Source organism: Miniopterus natalensis, chromosome X, assembly GCF_054644295.1.
Source record: "Miniopterus natalensis isolate mMinNat1 chromosome X, mMinNat1.hap1, whole genome shotgun sequence".
In the NCBI taxonomy this organism is placed as follows: domain Eukaryota; kingdom Metazoa; phylum Chordata; class Mammalia; order Chiroptera; family Miniopteridae; genus Miniopterus; species Miniopterus natalensis.
The window spans coordinates 75,007,956-75,025,595 of record NC_142103.1 but is presented as its reverse complement, the minus strand read 5'-3'; the positions used below and the strand labels follow the sequence as shown (position 1 = coordinate 75,025,595).

Below are 17,640 nucleotides of genomic sequence, written 5' to 3'. Positions count from 1 at the left end.
AATGACACCTCTGTGCATATGAACTCATGTGTGAATTTGTGACCACATCCAGCTCTCATCACAGAGAGAAGTACTCAGAGTAGACATGATTGTACAGACAGAGAAGCCTTAGCCACAGACATGCACACAACTGCCTTCAAGCACACAGCTATTGACAAATCAAATCAGAGAAGAAACACGTGGGGAACACATAGACGTACAACCAGGAAAACCAGAATGTAGAGAGTACTCTTCCTATTGTTACAAAAAGGAAATCCAGAAAATACACCTAAAGCTGCATAAAGAAGAAACAAGGGAACCAGATAGTACTCGTACAGTGGCACCAAAAGAAACACCCATAGGGCCCTGGTCGGGTATCTGTTGGTTAGAGTGTTGTCCTGATACGCCAAGGTTGTGGGTTCGATCTCCAGTAAGGGCACATTCAAGAGTCAACCAGTGGCCCAGTCGAAATGCCTCTGTGATTGAGTGTCGACCCACAAACCAGGAGGTCACACAGCTCGGTTCCCAATCAGGGCACATGCCTGGGTTGTGGGCTCAATCCCCAGTAGGGGACATGCAAGAGGCAGCCAACCAATGACTCATCATTGATGTTTCTATCTCTCTCTCCCTCTCCATTCCTCTCTCTGAAACCAATAAAAACATATTTTTTTTAAAAAGAAAAGAAAATGCACATTATTGAGCCCCACCTCCTAAATCAGAATCTGAGCATAAGGTACAGATATCTGTATTTAAAACAAAAAGAATCATGCCCTAGCCAGTTTGGCTTGATGGTTAGAGCATCGGCCTGCGGACTGAAGGGTTCTGGGTTCTATTCCAGCCAAGGGCACGTACCTGGGTTGCAGGTTCTATCTTCAGCCCCATTTGGGGCATGTGTGTGCGAAAACCAATCGGTGTGTCTCTCTCACATCGATGTTTCTCTCCCTTTCTCTCTCTCTCCCTCCCTCCCTTCCACTCTCTCTGAAAAGCAATGGAAAAAATATCCTTGAGTGAAGATTTTTTTTAAAAAGAATCAACCAATGAATGCATAAATAAATGGAACAACAAATCAATGCTTCTCCCTCCCTCTCTAAAATAAAAATCAATAAATAAAAAAGAGAACAACCTAAAAAAAGAAACACCCATAGAGTACACATACCTACAGCCAGCCACTCACTGAGGAAACAGAAGGAGACAGAAGCACAGTGGCAGAGAAGAAACACACACATATGTAAGAGACACACACACACACACAGGAGAGACAAATAAACACACTAATCACCCACAAGCATTACAAAGGAGACACATAAACATTCAAGAAACACACACACACATACACACAGCCCCATATAGATGAACTGCCAAAGCAGACAGTACCAACACACACATAGGTGCCAAAAAGGAAACACACAAATTGAACAGGCAGTCATAGACACAAGATACAACCGGGTGATATAACCACACAAGTTACATAGGAAGACACATGTGAAGCTCACATATATATGTTTGTGGCTGAGAATATGTACAGGAGATTAGATGCTTTTGGGGTATTTACACACACACACACACACACACACACACACACACACACACCCCTGTCTATCCTGGCCTACTCTGATGTCTCTCTCTTCTGATACCCCTCCTCCCCCCAGAGCCATTACACATCTGTGCTATAAGCAGGCCAGGGAAAGAGTCACTTGTCAGCAAAGGCCTTTGCCCAGATGGCTAAGGGGGTGGGGAGCTGAGCTAGACAGCTGTCTAGATTTCAAGAGAAGTCTGAAGTGTCCTGCCCAAAGAACTAGTGTACCTTGGACAAAAGAACACATACCCCCATCTACCACCTCCCTTCAGCAGCTTCCTGCTCTAATCACTCCCCTCCCCTCCCAGGATCTTCCAGGCCCTCCAACATTGCCAGTACAGGGCCACCAGACACACAGCAGGTGTTCAATAAATGCCACTTAAGTGTCATATTATCATTATTATTTTGTTTATTTCTGCCAAGTGAACTCTTCTAGGAGCAGGACTAACCTTTATCCAGCTCTATACCCCATAGCTCAGCTAAGTGGCAAGGCACTGCAAATAACAGGTGCTCAACATATGCTGGTAGAAGGGAAAACAAAGGGAAAGTGAAATCTGCCTGCAGAGGGAAGCCTGCTTAGAAAGGAGCAGATGTGCCCAGCCGGTGTTGCTCAATGGTTGAGCATCAACCCATGAACCTGGAGATCACAGTTTGATTCCTGGTCAGTGCACATGCCTGGTTATGGACTCCAACCCCAGTATAGGGTATGCAGGAGGCAGCCGATGATTTTCTTTCATCATTGATGCTTCTATCTCTCTCTCCCTCTCCCTTCCTCTCATTGAAACCAATAAAAACATTTTTTTAAAAAGAACAGATGTTTTTAAACTTGACCTAAGTATTGAGGCTGTGTCAGGGATAAGAATACTTTATTAGTTCATCATAGTAGGGCCCTTTCTCAGGGTCATTTAAGGGTTTTGTTGGTTCAAGAAAGCAGATCCTTGGGTGACATTTGGAATTCCTACTGAGTCTCTTAAAAGTCAGTTTGGGTTCTTGTCAGTTCTTGCAAGCAGATCCCTGCTTTTCATTAAAACAAGTCACTCCTCAGCAGCCTTCAGGGGTGGAGGGGGCAGCAGAGCAAAGCAGTTAACAGAGCGAGCTTTCCCAGCTCTGCCACCTTCTAGCTGTGTGACCAGGAGCAACTTCTGAAACCTGACAGTTTCAGCTTCCCCCAGGGCATGATAATGCCTGGGGCCATTGGTAAGGTTGAATGAATACAGGTAAATCACTTAGAACAATGCTTAACAGCACAGTAATTGCTCAATAACATATTTGTGAAAGGAATTAATGAATTCTACTCCCGCTGTAAAAGCAGCCCCTCACTGGCTGCATTTAGGATTCTAATCTCCCCTTTCAAGCAGGCTCCCCACTGAGTAACTCTTTGGTCCCTCAAAGCAGTCCCAGGGTAACAAGACTTTTAAGTCAGTGTCTAGCCCCTACACCTAGACCACCTGTGTCTTTCCCTTGAGTGGTGAGATGCTCTCCAGTACAGAGCTGACCTGGCAGCTTCCTCTCTTTGACCTCTTCAGGAGGCCATGGAGAGGACACCTTTACACTCAGTGGGTGTTAGGTGGGAGCTGCAGGCTGACACCCTCCTTCAGGAAGAGCCTGGGGAGTTCAGAGCCTGGTTCCTGTCCTCCTATCCCTTGGCCCTGCTGGAGGAAGCAAGTTTCTTTGCAAAAATTTAAACATCCTCTCTGTGAGAGGCAAGAAAACAGGATGTGGGAAACATCCCACAGGGTGAACATGGAACCCCAATGGCCGGCACCCCCTCCTCTCAGTGGAGCAGTGGCTGGTGGCTGGAACCCTTGCTTTCTCACACTTGCTCACTTCTGCAGGCAGCCTTGTTCCCATGACCACCATAAGGCTCTTGAGCTCCCCTGACAAGTTCTTCCTTCCTCCCTGGTTCTCAGGGGCTCCAGGAGGTGTCTCTCCATGTCCCTGTGTATGCCTGCCATCTGTCTACACGTCCCAGGTTCCACATAAATGCATAACACACCACTGAGGGGAAAATGAAGGAAAAAAGTAACAAAAGGGTGGATTCAGCAAACATGCTACCCAACAGCCACTGTGTGCCAGACCCTATTGTAGGTGCCCACGAGGCAGCAGTGAACAAGACAGAACAGAAATCCCTGTCTAGTGAAGTTCACATTTCTTAGGAATGATGATCCAATAGTTCAGTTCTTTGTTCCCACTTCAGGGTCTTTGCACTTGATGTTCCCTCTGCCTGGAATGCTCTTCCTCCAAATTTTGGTAGGGTGCGCTCCCCTTCAGGTCTCAGCTCCAATGTCACTTCCTCAGAGAAGACTTCCCTGACACATAACTGAAACAGCAGCTCAATCCCTCTCTTATTCTCCATCCTTTTCACCCTACCTTATTATTCTTCATAGCTTCTACACCACCTGATGTAACATTATATATTTACATATTTAATAGTATATTTATATTTAGTGCAGTTACCTTAGTAAGTAAATGTATATAGATAATAGCATATTTATATACAGTATGTGCACTTATATAATACATATATATTTTATATATACACTATATAAAATGCATAAATAGATACTATTATATCTTTTCTTATATTTACATATAATAGTATATTAATATTTATTATATTTGATTAATAACATGTAATGTATATAGTAGTAAATATTATATATCTCTATATTTCTATATAATCACATACATATTAAATAGCATATATATTTATATACCTTATATATTTACATATATTTGAGAACAAGAGGTTCTCAAATAACTTCCTTTTGTTCAATGTTGTTTTGTTATACCATTGATGAGGGGGAAAAATCAATTCCCAGCTAGGGCCATTATATGGAGTTCACATGTTCTCCCCACATCTGATGGGTTTTCTCCAGGGACTCCAGTGTCCTCCCACATCCCAAAGATATGCACATTAGGTGAATTGGCATGTCTAAATTGCCCCAATCTGAATGGGTGTGGGTGTGTATGCAAGTATGTCCTGTAATAGAAGGGCATCCTGTCCAGGGTTGGGTCCCATCTTCCACTCTGAGCTGTCCAGATAGGCTCTGGCGACCATGACCTGGAACTGGAATAAGCAGATTAGAAAATAATTATCTTATTTGTTTTTATTAATCTTTCTTAAATGTATAAATAACTCACATTTATTTCAATGTTTAATATTAGAAGTGTTTTGGGTCTTTATTTTAGAAGTTTGGTGATGTTTTAGTGACCAGAAATATGCTGTAGGAACTTAATTCTTGTTATAGCAATTAGCCTATGGTAAAATTGGTTTTGTTCATTATATGTCATTTCACTTAAAGTCCCAGTTTCCAAAAACATATCTACACTATTAAGGGAGGACTTACTATATATATCCTCTCTTGTCTCCATTTCCTCATTTATAAATTACAGATAATTATAGTAACTACCTCATATGGTTGTTATAAGGATTAAAATGAGTTCAAGGAAAGGATTCAGCAGTGCACTGGAGCCTACTTGTACAGTTTGCAGATTGCTTGTTCAATTTTCCGGAATTTTGTGAACTGGTTTTTAAATATAGATATTATTAAAAATAAAATGATATAAACTTACAATTAAATAAATTATAATTTTTAAATATGATAAATACTCAAAACTCATCACTTCCTTATTTTACTACATTTCACTATTCACTATGCCCTTGAGGTCATTTACCCCTATTTTAACTGTAAGGTAGAAATATTACATAATGGTGCACTACTGCATCTCCTCTGTGTTCTGTGACTACATATTGGTAACTTGAAATCTAGCAAGATGATAGTTGAGTAAACCATGAAAATTGGCAAATGTTTGAATTCAGGGCTTCCTCCCCCTCTCCCCTCAAAGAGTTGGTTGTTAACCATTTACCAGCACACCACTGAGAGCACTTAGAATAGTGCCTGGCACATGGTAAACTGTATAAGTGTTTCCATTATATTTGCTTTTCCACTGAGTGGGGATGTATAGGGTTTTTTTGTGGGTCAGAGTTAAAAATGTTTGAAGAACACAGAATTACACAAGGTCAGGCTATAACTTCTTTAGTGAAAGGTTTTAAGCCAGCCTTGTCCATTGTTCTTGTGCATCTATGTTAACACACCTTTGAAATATCAGAAGTAATACCCTTCAAAAGGAGTATTAACCCCCAAGAGAGCACATAAACTTAACTCTCTTGTAATCCAATCCCTGCCTTGCTTTCTCCAACCTTCCATGTATGTTTTCCTCTTAATTTCAATTGCATAAAAGAAGCTGCAAAACTGTTATCCTTGGGCGCATTTGTGATCTTGCTCCCCAGCACATGTTGTCAGCACATGGCTCAAATAAACTCATAAAATCCTCTACAGGTTTGGACGTATCTTACAGGGACACATATTTATTTCTCCCAATAACTCTGTGAAATCTGTAGTACTTATTAGCTCCATTTCACAGATGGAGAAACTGAAGTTCTAAAATGGTACAGTTCAGGCAGCAATATCACGTTGGGGAAGTGAAATTCAAATAATCAGAAAGATGCAAGTTAAAACCACAATGAGGTATCACTTCACACCTGTCAGAATGGCTGCCATCAACAAATCAACAAAGGACATGTGCTGGCGAGGGTGTGGAGAAAGGGGAACCCTAGTACACTGCCGGTGGGAATGCAGACTGGTGCAGCCACTATGGAAAACAGTATGGAGGTTCCTCAAAAAGTTAGAAATGGAGCTGCCTTTTGACCCAGTGATCCCACTTCTAGGAATGTATCCTAAGAATCCTGAAACACTAATCAGAAAGAATATATGCACCCCTGTGTTCACAGCAGCACAGTTTACAATAGCTAAGATCTGGAAACAGCCCAAGTGCCCATCAGTAGATGAGTGGATAAAAAAGCTGTGGGACATTTACACCATGGAATACTACGCAGCTGTAAAGAAGGATCTCTTACCCTTTGGGACAGTATGGATGGACCTGGAGAATATTATGCTAAGTGAAATAAGCCAGGCAAAAAAAGACAAACATCACATGAGCTTACTTATATGTGGAATCTAAAGAACTTAATAAACTGATGAACAGAATAGGTTCAATGACATGGAAGCATGGCTCAGACTGATGATCAGAAGGAAGGAGGAGGGCGGGTGGCTGGAGGCGAAGAGATTAACCAAAGAATTTCTATGCATATATGCACAGCCCAAGGACACGGACAATGGTGAGGAGAGGAACTGGGGAGGGGGTGGGATGGGGTGGAACGGGGAGAAAAAGGGACATCTGTAATATTTTAAACAAACAAATTGCTGCTGAGGGCGCTGATGCACTTTAACCCATATTCCTTCCTCCAGGTTCACCACCCAACATAATTTCACTCTGCAGCACTTCTAAAATGAACGGGTGCTGTCGTGTTAGTTGCATTTTGGGAAACGTAGTCCACAAGCTAAATGATCACCGCCATTCTAGAAGGAAGGAACGGGGAGGAAATCGCTCTTAGCCTAAAGAACAAAGCCGGGTTTTCTTGTTTGTTTGGGGGGGAGGGGGGGCGGGTCCCCTTGACGTTTCAGCTGCGCGTGCGCTAGTTCGGCAGTTTCGGTTATGCCCGCTGCATGCTGGGAACCGCAGTTCTCCAGACCAGCTACGTCGGCACTAAGTGACGGACGAAACACGCGCTGTAAGTTCGGGTCGGGTCCCGACCTCCGCATTCCGCGATGACAAGCTTGCCACGCTGCAGTAGCCCATAGGCGTGAGCGATCATTCGGATCAACTAAGTACAGAAACTGAAGCCCTAAGATTCCTCACTGGTTTGGCTCGGGCTGCCGGGGGCCGGGCTCCTTCGCACGCTTCTCCCCACTCCGAAAGCTACGGTAGGCCCTGGGGCACGGAGGACGTGGGTCCAGGCCGAAGACGGTTGAGGCACGACTGCGCTGTCCCGCCAGCGAGGGAAGGAGGAAAGTTCGCCCTCGTTCCTGCAGCTACTAGTCTGGGCAGCTGACACAGAAAAGGCTGCAGACCCAAGGTTTGTGTGTACAAGGGGACTACTATCCCGGGGTGGGCTGGGGGAGGCAGGGGTCCACATATCAGTGGATTCTCCTTGAGGGGGATCTGAAGGCCCCAGTACGGACGTGGTCTTTGAGTTAACATAGAGGAAGGAACGGGGGTGTGGCCAGAGGGCTGTTAATTGCGGAGGGCATGGGGCTGTACTGAGGTCTGGTGGGGCTGTTATGGGGGAATCAATAGGGGCTAATGGTCGACATGTTCATGGGGGCCAGTGGGTATGTGTTCATTGATTAATGAGGAGGTGGTTGAGTGAGCAACTAGAAGGTAACCGGAGGCAGAGGGTGTGTGATCCCTGAGGGATTGATGGAGGTATGATTTCAACAAGTTACTGAAGAGTGGTGGGCATAGTAACTGAAAGGATAATGGTGAGGCTACGGAGGGAATAATAGAGGCCAGTGGACGTCATGATCAAGGAACTAATGGAAACAGTGATCAAAGATGAGGAAACAAGGGGCAGAAGAGGTGTTGTAGTCAAAAGCTTTTAATGGGTGATGATGGCGTGATCATTGAGGAATTAATGGTAACAGTGAGCAAAGAAAGGGTAATACTAAGGTGTTGGGAGGTGATCATCAAGTGATTATTGGGGGGCTAGGTGGGCAATGAGGGGAGAATGAGAAACTGATCATCCAAGATTAACATGAATGTGTGCTAATGAAGGAATTACAGGGCACTAATATTGTGATCTATGAGAGATCAATTGGAAGGCTGAGCTAATGGGGGCTGATAAATCATAGTAATTGAGAGCTTAATGGGAGCTAATAGGCCATGATCCTCCAAGTATTAATGAGGGTTGATAACAATGTAGTGATAAAGTAATTACTGGGGGCCTAATTATTTCAGGGATTAATAGGGAGTGGGGTAGGGAGAGAGACAGATTAAGGGAGTGGGAATTACAATGAGGTAGTATTAAGATAATGGGGATGAATGCAAGATGGGGGGCTAAGATGGCTCTATTAATCTAGGGACAGAGGACAGCTGGGGAGACAGTGAGATGCTAATGGGGATAAGGTGGGCAGAAAAAGGTTGATAGAGCCGTGGAGTTTAATATGGGAGTGTGGGTGACAGCAGTAGAGGTTGACAGGGTCAGTAATGGGTCATTTTTGAGATAAGTGTTGGGTTTGGGGGTTCTGGTGGGGTGAATGGTGGAGCGAGTGGTGGAGCCTGAGAGTTCAGTTCTGGGGTCCTTCAGGCTCCGTGAGGTCAGTGGGATCAGTGACAGGGCTCCAGTCTTCCGATCTGCTGAGTGAGCTGTCATGTGGATCAGATGAGCCCAGCATGGTTTGTGTGTTTTTTGGCTGCCCTGTAGAGGTAGGTGGTGGCTCCCTCACCCAGTTACGGATACAGAGTAGCATAAACTTAACTGTTGGCAGGTACCTGGGCAAACAGTGTGCAAGATGGGACGGACGTCAAAGGACAAGCGGGATGTCTACTACCGCCTGGCCAAGGAGAATGGCTGGCGTGCCCGCAGTGCCTTCAAGCTGCTACAACTCAATGAGGAATTCCAACTCTTCCAAGGTCCCTACCTGGCGGGCAAGTCACTGAGGGATGGGACAGGCACAGGGAACAGATAAGAGAGGTAGGTACAACTGACACTACACCTTCCTGTGTGTCTTCAGGCGTGACACGGGCAGTTGACCTGTGTGCAGCCCCCGGCAGCTGGAGCCAGGTGCTGAGCCAGAAGATTGGGTGAGTGTGGAGTCCCAGATTGGGGGGGCTAGGTGAGGGACGGGCCAGAAGTGAAAACTGGGCTGACATGGGCTGTGTTTTCCACAGGGGCCAGGGGTCTGGCCATGTGGTGGCCGTGGACCTTCAGGCTATGGCTCCACTACCAGGTGTATTACAGATCCAGGGGGACATCACCCAGGTAAGAGCATGGCTGGGGGTGTTGAGGTGTTTCCTGGATGAGGATCCCTCAACCTGGGGGCTACAGAAAGTGGAAGAGACAGAGAAACAGACTGAGAAAGACAAAGATAGAGTAACCAATGTAACAGAGAGAGTAACCAATGTAACAGACAATGTAACAGAGAAGAAGAGAAACAGAGCCAGCATGTTGTCATCCCAGAGAGATGGCAAAAAGTTATGGGTCTAAGTCCCCAGAGATGGAGTGTGGTTTTAGACCAAAGCCTGAGTGTTTGGTTGACCCAGGGCCTATAAGCCAGAGCCATGGGCAGGTGGGGTTAGACAGCCACAGTGTGGGGAGACCTTGGGGCCACTCATCCACCCTCTCTTCCATAGCTGTCCACAGCCAAGGAGATCATCCGGCACTTTGAGGGCTGCCCTGCGGACCTAGTGGTGTGCGACGGGGCTCCTGATGGTAAACAGGGGTTGGGAGGCCAGGCGGGGAGTCCCATGTGTGTCCTTTCTGTATCTCCCACTTTGTTGGCTTCTTTTACCACTTCAACTCCCTGCCTCTCCTCCTCTGTCAGCTGTTTCCCACACCTGGCAACTTCTCTGTACCCTGCTGCCTGCTCTCTGCCTCTGTCTTCTCCCTCCTCACACTCTACCACTTCAGTTTTGTCTGTTGTCCACCCTTCCCTCTTCTCATATCTCATCTCTCTTCTCTCTTCAGCTCTAGTCTATCTTACTGCCCATTCATTTTTGTAAGTCAGTCAGTCATCCATTCAACACATGTTTACCGAGTACCTGTTGTGTGTCAGGCACTGTTCTACATGTTGGGAAAACATTTATGAATAAAATTCCACCAATCTCTAACCTCATAGAGCTGGTGTTCTAGTGGGAGCAGATGTAAAAGAAACATGACTGAGCTCTGTAGTATATCAAAAGGTGATAGGCACCTTGGGGAAATCAGTGAAAAGGGGAGAGGGTGGGGAGTACCTGTTGGAATGTTAAAGTGGATGGGGAAGGCCTCACTTATGTTAGCGCAAAGACCTAAAGGTGAGAGAGTGGGCCAGGGACATGCCTGGAGGAAGAACAATCTAGGCAAAGGGACCAACCTGTGCAAAGGCCCTGAGGTGGAAGGGTGCTTGGCATGTGCGAACACCAGTGTGGAGATCAGTGTCGTTGGATCAGAGTGAGTGAGGGGGAGAGTGATAGGAGGTGAAGTGACAGAGGACAGATCCTTGTGTGCCATAGTAAGGACTTTGGCTTTTTCACTGAGATAAGAACTCAGAGAGAACCATGAGAGTGTTAAGAGTGGTGGAGGGCCGTGCCTGACTCTAGGTTGTGATAGGATCCCTCTGGCTGCAGTGAGCAGTGTGAGGGGTGAGAATCGAAGCCAGGGGTCTAGGGAAGAGGAGGCCACTGCAGTAGTCCAGGTGAATGGTGACAGTAGTGATGAGAAGAGGGTCATTTCAGGAGATGTTTTGAAAAAGTAGGGCTGACAGGATTTGCTAATGGCTTGACTGTGGGTGTGAGAAGAGAATGGAGCTTGTCAAAGGTGACTAAGGTTTTTGGTCTGAACAACTGGAAGGATCAGATGAGATGGGGAAGATGGTGGGAGGAACAGGTTTGTGCAGGAAGGGCAGGAATTTGGTTTTAGACAGGTCAGGTGTGAGATGTCAAGTCTGATCTGAGTCTGGAGTTTAGAATCTAAACTGAAGGTGGAAATGATGATAAAGAGACTTGCAGATAAGGTTGTTTTGAGAATTAAAATGAGCTCCTAAGGGTTAGGGGCTCAGAAGGTAAATCTAGTTGACAGGTTTGCATGCAGAACCTTAGCAATAAGAGAGCCTGGGAAATGTTTTTAGTCTTCTAACCTCTCTGGGACAAGAAGATAGCTAGAACTGGATGGCCCCCCTAATGCCGTTCCTCTTGCCGCAGTAACTGGCCTCCATGATGTTGATGAGTATATGCAGGCCCAGCTCCTCCTAGCCGTGAGTAACCCTGGCTGCCCCTGACTCAGTTTGGCCCCCTCCTGGCTATGTCCGCCTCAGCCTTAGCTATCTGTCCTGCCCACAGGCTCTGAACATTGCTACACATGTCTTGAAGCCAGGGGGCTGTTTTGTAGCCAAGGTAAGCCTTGGAAAACCTGGTGGGGGACAGAGACGGGTCCCTGAGGATCACCCTCATGCCTCCGTCTCTGCCTCCCCACCCTGCAGATCTTCCGAGGCCGGGATGTGACGCTGATCTACAGCCAGCTGCGTGTATTCTTCTCCAGCGTGCTCTGTGCCAAGCCTAGGAGCAGCCGGAACTCCAGCATCGGTCAGTGGGGTGGAGGGGCTGGGCAGGTGATGCGAATCTCAGGGACCTGTCCTGTCCTGTCCTGTCCTGTCCTGTCCTGTCCTGTCCTGTCCTGTCCTGTCCTGGAGTGGCGGTGACAGTCGCCCCTCACTCCACCTTTCACCTACAGAAGCCTTCGCAGTCTGTCAGGGTTATGACCCCCCTGAGGGCTTCCTGCCGGACCTGACCAAACCCTTGCTGGATCACTCATACGGTGAGAGCCTTGTCCCTAGGGAGACTCTGCCCCCTTTTGGAATTTGTCTCAGGAGGGCTCTCAGCCCCACCCCCTGGTAGAGACTCTGTTCCTTATGGGAATTCTGTCCCTAGAGGATCCTCAGCCCCATCCTCTGGTAGAAATACCACCACCACCACCACCAGGAGGATCTTCAGTCCAGTCCCCTAATGGTAACTGGTGAAATTCTGTCCCAGGAGGGTTCTACCCCAGCTGAGACACCCACCTAAGGAGATTATAGCCTAGGAAGATTCAGACACCCCCCCAGGTGGAAACCCTACCTATGTGGGAATTTTGCCCCATGAGATTCTTTCACCTGGTTCTCTGGGAAAAGGCACAGAGCCTACTCATGTAACAAGCACAATTGAGTGAGACAAGTTCCAGGCTGTATATGATAGAAAGGCAGGTAGACATAAAAGTTCGGTGCAAAAAAAGCAGAGGGGGGCAATGTTTTAGAAGGGGTGATCATGGAGGGCCTTCCTAAGAAGGTAGTCTGAAAGTCTGAACCAAATGAAGACTTTCCGGTGGAGGAGCATTAGAGTAGCTCATGGATATGTGGGGAAGCCTTGGGACCCGTGCTGCAGCCTGAGTGATGACTGGTCCCAGGCATCCCAGCCTTGTCCTGTCTTATTTCTCTCTGCTTGTCAGATCCAGATCTCAACCAATTAAATGGTCCCACGCGCATCATTGTGCCATTTGTGACCTGTGGGGACCTGAGCTCCTATGATTCAGACCGCAGTTACCCACTGGATGTAAGTGCCCAGCTGACAGTAAGCAGATGGAGGGGGGAGCTCTCCTAGGTTCCCAGGTCCTCACCATCTTCCTGCCATGTGTCCCTGCAGCTGGAGGACGGCTCAGAGTACAAGTACACTCCACCCACACAGCCCCCCATCTCACCACCGTACCAGGAGGCCTGCACGTTGAAGAAGAAGGGGCAGCTTGCCAAGGAGATCCGCCCCCAAAACTTTTCCATCAGCACAGTGGAAACATTGCCCCAGCCCCTGGCTGCCCCACAGCACCACACCCTGATGGCCTCTGAGGTCTGGACACATGTGGCCCAGGGCCTGCTGTGCCCTTTCTTTGTGCCCACAGTGACCCCTCCCAGTACTCCTCTCTGTCTGCTCCCAAATCACGTGGTTTCTGGGGTCAAAATTATCTTCCCTGCCTCCTAATAGCTATAAAAATCAGTGGGTAAAACCAAGTATAATGAATGGAAAAGCTTGGTATCTGAGTCCCTTTTCTTTTTCTTGAGTAGGTGGAAGACAGTGAAATGACTTGTTCATCTTAACACATTAAGGTAATTCTGACTTTTTATCTAAGAGCTTAAGTAAAGGACACCTTTAAGAAAAACATCAGTAAAATTTCACCTTTGACATTTTTATATCAACTGATAAGATTTCAGTCAGCAAACCTTTACTAAGCATCTGACATTGTATGTCAGGAACTGCTTTAAGCATTTTACATGTTACATATTGAGGCATTCAATAAACATTTATTAAGCCCGTACTGTGTGCTGGGGATTTTCTAGGTTTGGAGGTAGAGTGGGGAAAACAGGCAAATACCATGGCCCTTGTAGAGCTTCTAGATTGGGGAAGAGGTAATAAACAGTAACACAGTCTGAATGCAGGAGTTCTCCTCCACACACACGTATATACACACACTTGCATTTCACTATGTATTTATATAGCTTGCGTTGTAATATATATGTGATGTGTATGTATATACATATATATTTTATATATACTATGTAAAAGTAATAATGTGTATGAAAAAGTCTTTAAATAAAGCAGGGTAAAGAGAATCAGGAATTCTGGGGCAGCAGTGTGCACTTTTTTTTTTTTTTTAATATATCTTTATTGATTTCAGAGAGAGGAAAGGAGAGGGGGAGAGAGAGATAGAAACATCAATGATGAGAGAGTCATTGATCGGCTGCCTCCTGCATGCCCCCGACTGGGGATCAAGCCCACAACCCGGGCATGTGCCCTGACCGGGAATCGAACCCCGATTGCCTGGATCTTAGGTCAATGCTCAACCGCTGAGCCACGCCTGGCCGGGCTTCTTTTTTTTTTTTTCTTTTTTTCTTTTTTTTTTTTTTGTGTGTGTGTGCACTTTTTAAAAGTGTTGTCATAGAAGGCCTCACTGAGGTAATGTTTGAGCAGAGACCTGAAGGAGATAAGAGAGGGAATCCGTGTTTTTATCTAGGGGAGAGTACTCCAGTGAGAGGAAATAACAAATGTAAAGGCCCTGAGGTGGAACTGTGCCTGGTGTGTGAGGGAGCAATGAGGGGCCAGTTTCCCTGTAGCAGAGTGGGCTAAACCTGTCAGTGCTGGAGGGTTTCTCATCTTAAGGACCTCATGTTAGAGGATATCCCTTTCTGACAATGGCTCATAAATGAGTACTAGAATTTCCTAGTTGGCACTAATTGTAGTACCCTCAGACTAGAAACAGCACAAACATCCATCAACTGTAAAATGGATCATTAAATCATGGTATATTCATGGTGGAGAATTATTGGCAGTGAGAATGAACATCCTACAATTATATGAAATTACACCCTATTATTACTCATTAAACAGAACATATATATGTTTTATGCATTTTTCTGTATGTCATTGTTTACAATAAAAGTAGGGGAAAAACTTCACCAAAATGTTAGTATCCAAGCGAACAATGATTCAGTAGAAGAAAGTGGGGAAATACATTTTTGTTTAAAGCTTTCTCTTTGACCTCTTAATAGCTGGCAGTTGCGACAACTCAGAAGCTGTTTGCCGTCAGGAGAACCAGAACTTGCATTAATGAACTTGTTTTTCAAATATCTCATCAATGGGTCCTGAACACAAGCTCCAAGTGGAAACGACCACCATGAACACAGCCAGAAAAAAAACATCACGGAATGTTCGTTTGAACTGCAGAAGGGGTCCTTGACTGAGATCTTCCCTTCTCTCTAAATCTTTCCAGGAGTATCCATGAATTTGATGGATGAAAATACTACATCTTTATTTTCACTAATATAACTGAAATTTACCCTTATTCCCAAATATGAATTCTAGCAATAAATTATGATCATAAAAGCAGTGCCTGCAATTTTCCCGCCAAATCAAATCAAATCAGTTCATTTTTATAGTAGGGTTGTTGCAGTCATCATGAAATATTGTTCACATTCATCACTAATTGGAATCATGGAAGATCTTATAATTTCATCTAATTAAAAAGTTCATATATTACTGCATGCCAATGTTTCATTTTAATATAGATGGTCATATTTTTTCCAGTTTCATTGAGATATAATTGATATATGAGTTTAATGTATACAACATAATGATTTGATATGTGTGTATATTGTGAAATGATCACCACAGTAAGTTTAGTTAACATCCATCACCTCACATAGTTAAATTTTTTTCCCTCTGATGGGAATTTTTAAGATCTACTCTCTTGGCAACTTTCAAATACACAATACCGTAGTATTAACTATAGTTACCATGCTATACATTACATCCCCATGACTTATTTATAACTGGAAATTTGTACCTTTTGACCATTCCCCCACTTCTGGCAACCACCAATCTGGTCTCTGTTTCTCTGAGTTCATTTTTTTTTTTAAGATCCCACATATAAGTAAAATCATACTATATTTGTCTTTGTCTGTCTGACTTATCTCCCTAACCCTAACCCTCAAGGTCCATCCATATTGTCCCAAATAGAAAGATTTCATTTTTTATGGCTGTACATTCTAGCAGTCAGTTCTTAGGAGTGGAATTGGCATACATGCAGCTTTAATATTTCATTGTATGCATACACCATATTTTCTGTATTCATCCATCCATTGACAGACACTTGGGTTGTTTCCATATCTTGTCTGTTTTGAATAATGCTGTGAACATAGCTGTGCAGATACCTCTTTGAGCTAGTGATTTCATCTCCTTTGGATAAATACCCAGAAGTGGGATTGCTGGATCATATGGTAGTTCTATTTAACTTTTTGAGGAAGCTCTGTACTATTCAATTGGTTTTGTAGTAATCCTTTGTATCTGAGTGTGTTTTTGTATGCGCATGCTTTTTTGTTGTTAATTCTCACCAGAGAATATTCTTTTCCGTTATTTTTAGGGAGAGTGGGAGGGGAGAGAGAAACATCAATGTGAGAGAGACACACCGATTGGTTGCCTCCTGAAAGCACCCCAACCGGGGCTGGGGATCAGACCTGCAATCCAGGTACGTGCCCTTGACTGGGAATTGAACCCATGACCCTTTGGTGCTCGGGCCGACACTCCAACCACTGAGCCAGGGCTGTATGTGCATGCTTTTAAAATATTCTGTTAAGGGTTCCACAGATTTAACCAGATGCCAAAGGTTCCACAGAACAATATGTGAAACCTCTTCTCTTAAAGAAATGTCAGATAGCCTGTCTTGACTGCAGTCTTGAATTTCTACAGTTTAGCAAACAGGAGCTGACAAACTCACCAGCTACTGGGACAGAACCAGTTTCTGCAACTCACTTCCATATCTTTAGAAACTCACGTTCTCTGTCCAAATCCCAGTCCAGTGACCTTAGGACTCTTTACATCCCAGTCTGTGACCCTGTGTTTCTGCACCTGACTATGTGACCCTAAGAGTGCCAAGTCTCTGTAACCCTTGGGTTGGGGGCGGCACACCACAGAGTGTTAACCCAAGATTCTTCCCACCCAGGTCACTGTGACCACGGGAATGTATGACAGAAGTGTCCACACAAGAGGCTCTGTGACCATGGGAGTATCCATGCCCATTGCCATGAGAATTCAGCAGTGACAACACTACAGTCTGTGAGGCCCCAGGAGTACGCACACTACAGTTTTGTTCACCCCAGGAGTGTACACATCTAAATCTCCAGGAACATAAACACAGCCTTTGGTACCTCGCAAGTATACTCACCTCAGGCTGTGTGTCCCTAGTTGCTCAGCCCCCATCTGTGTGACATCAACAGTATACACATGCAAATCACTGTAACAGGAGCAAGGTCTAATCCCCAGTCTGTGTGACCCAGTGGTGTCTATACCCCCTAGTGTGTGGCCCAGGAGGGACCAGCCTGACCCAGGCCATCTCTGACCTCAGGAGCGCCTCTCTCCATCTATCCAGCCCTGATTGTGGATGCCCTAGTATTGTGACTCCAGGAGTGTCCACACCCTTCTGTGTGACTTCAGAACTTTCCACACCAAAGTCAGTTTGTCCACAGGGGTACATATTACCTCAGACCATGTGTCCTCAGTGGAGTGATTTAGTCTAAGTGACTCCTGGAATGTTCCCACCCATCTGTGATGACAGGAATAACTTCTCCAGTGTGTGTGGCTCCAGGCTTTCCACAACCCAGCCTGTGTCACCCCAAAAGAGTACATGCTCCAGTCAGTTTGACCACAGGTTTGTCAATTCTTTAAACTATATAACAACAATGGGTGGCCATTCCTCAGTCTTTGTGACCCAAGGGGTTACCACACCACAGTCATTATCACCCACAGGGGTGTCTACAACATAGTCTGTCACCAGAGGAGTTGTAGTGTCTGTGTAACACCCGAAGTATTTAAAACGTGGTCTGGCCCGGCCAGGCGTGGCTCAGCGGTTGAGTGTCAACCTAGGATCCAGGCGATCGGGGTTCGATTCCCAGTCAGGGCACATACCCGGT

At 45.4% G+C, this 17,640-nt stretch overlaps 1 protein-coding gene across 2 annotated transcripts; it reads left to right on the top strand.

Annotated features, from left to right (window-relative positions):
• Window positions 1-7,152: 7,152 nt before the first annotated feature.
• FTSJ1 (FtsJ RNA 2'-O-methyltransferase 1) lies at window positions 7,153-15,058 on the top strand. 2 transcript variants are annotated; one of them, XM_016218438.2, is made up of 13 exons: window positions 7,153-7,535; window positions 8,947-9,091; window positions 9,193-9,262; window positions 9,350-9,440; window positions 9,812-9,890; window positions 11,357-11,409; window positions 11,495-11,548; window positions 11,635-11,737; window positions 11,886-11,969; window positions 12,642-12,739; window positions 12,830-13,027; window positions 13,243-13,284; window positions 14,725-15,058. In XM_016218438.2, exons 2-12 carry the CDS (start codon window positions 8,971-8,973, stop codon window positions 13,273-13,275), a joined length of 984 nt encoding a protein of 327 aa, XP_016073924.2. In that variant the 5' UTR covers window positions 7,153-7,535; window positions 8,947-8,970; the 3' UTR covers window positions 13,276-13,284; window positions 14,725-15,058. The 2 variants fall into 2 exon arrangements, with proteins under 2 accessions (XP_016073924.2, XP_016073923.2); XM_016218437.2 differs by having other exon boundaries at window positions 12,636-12,739.
• Window positions 15,059-17,640: the final 2,582 nt, after the last annotated feature.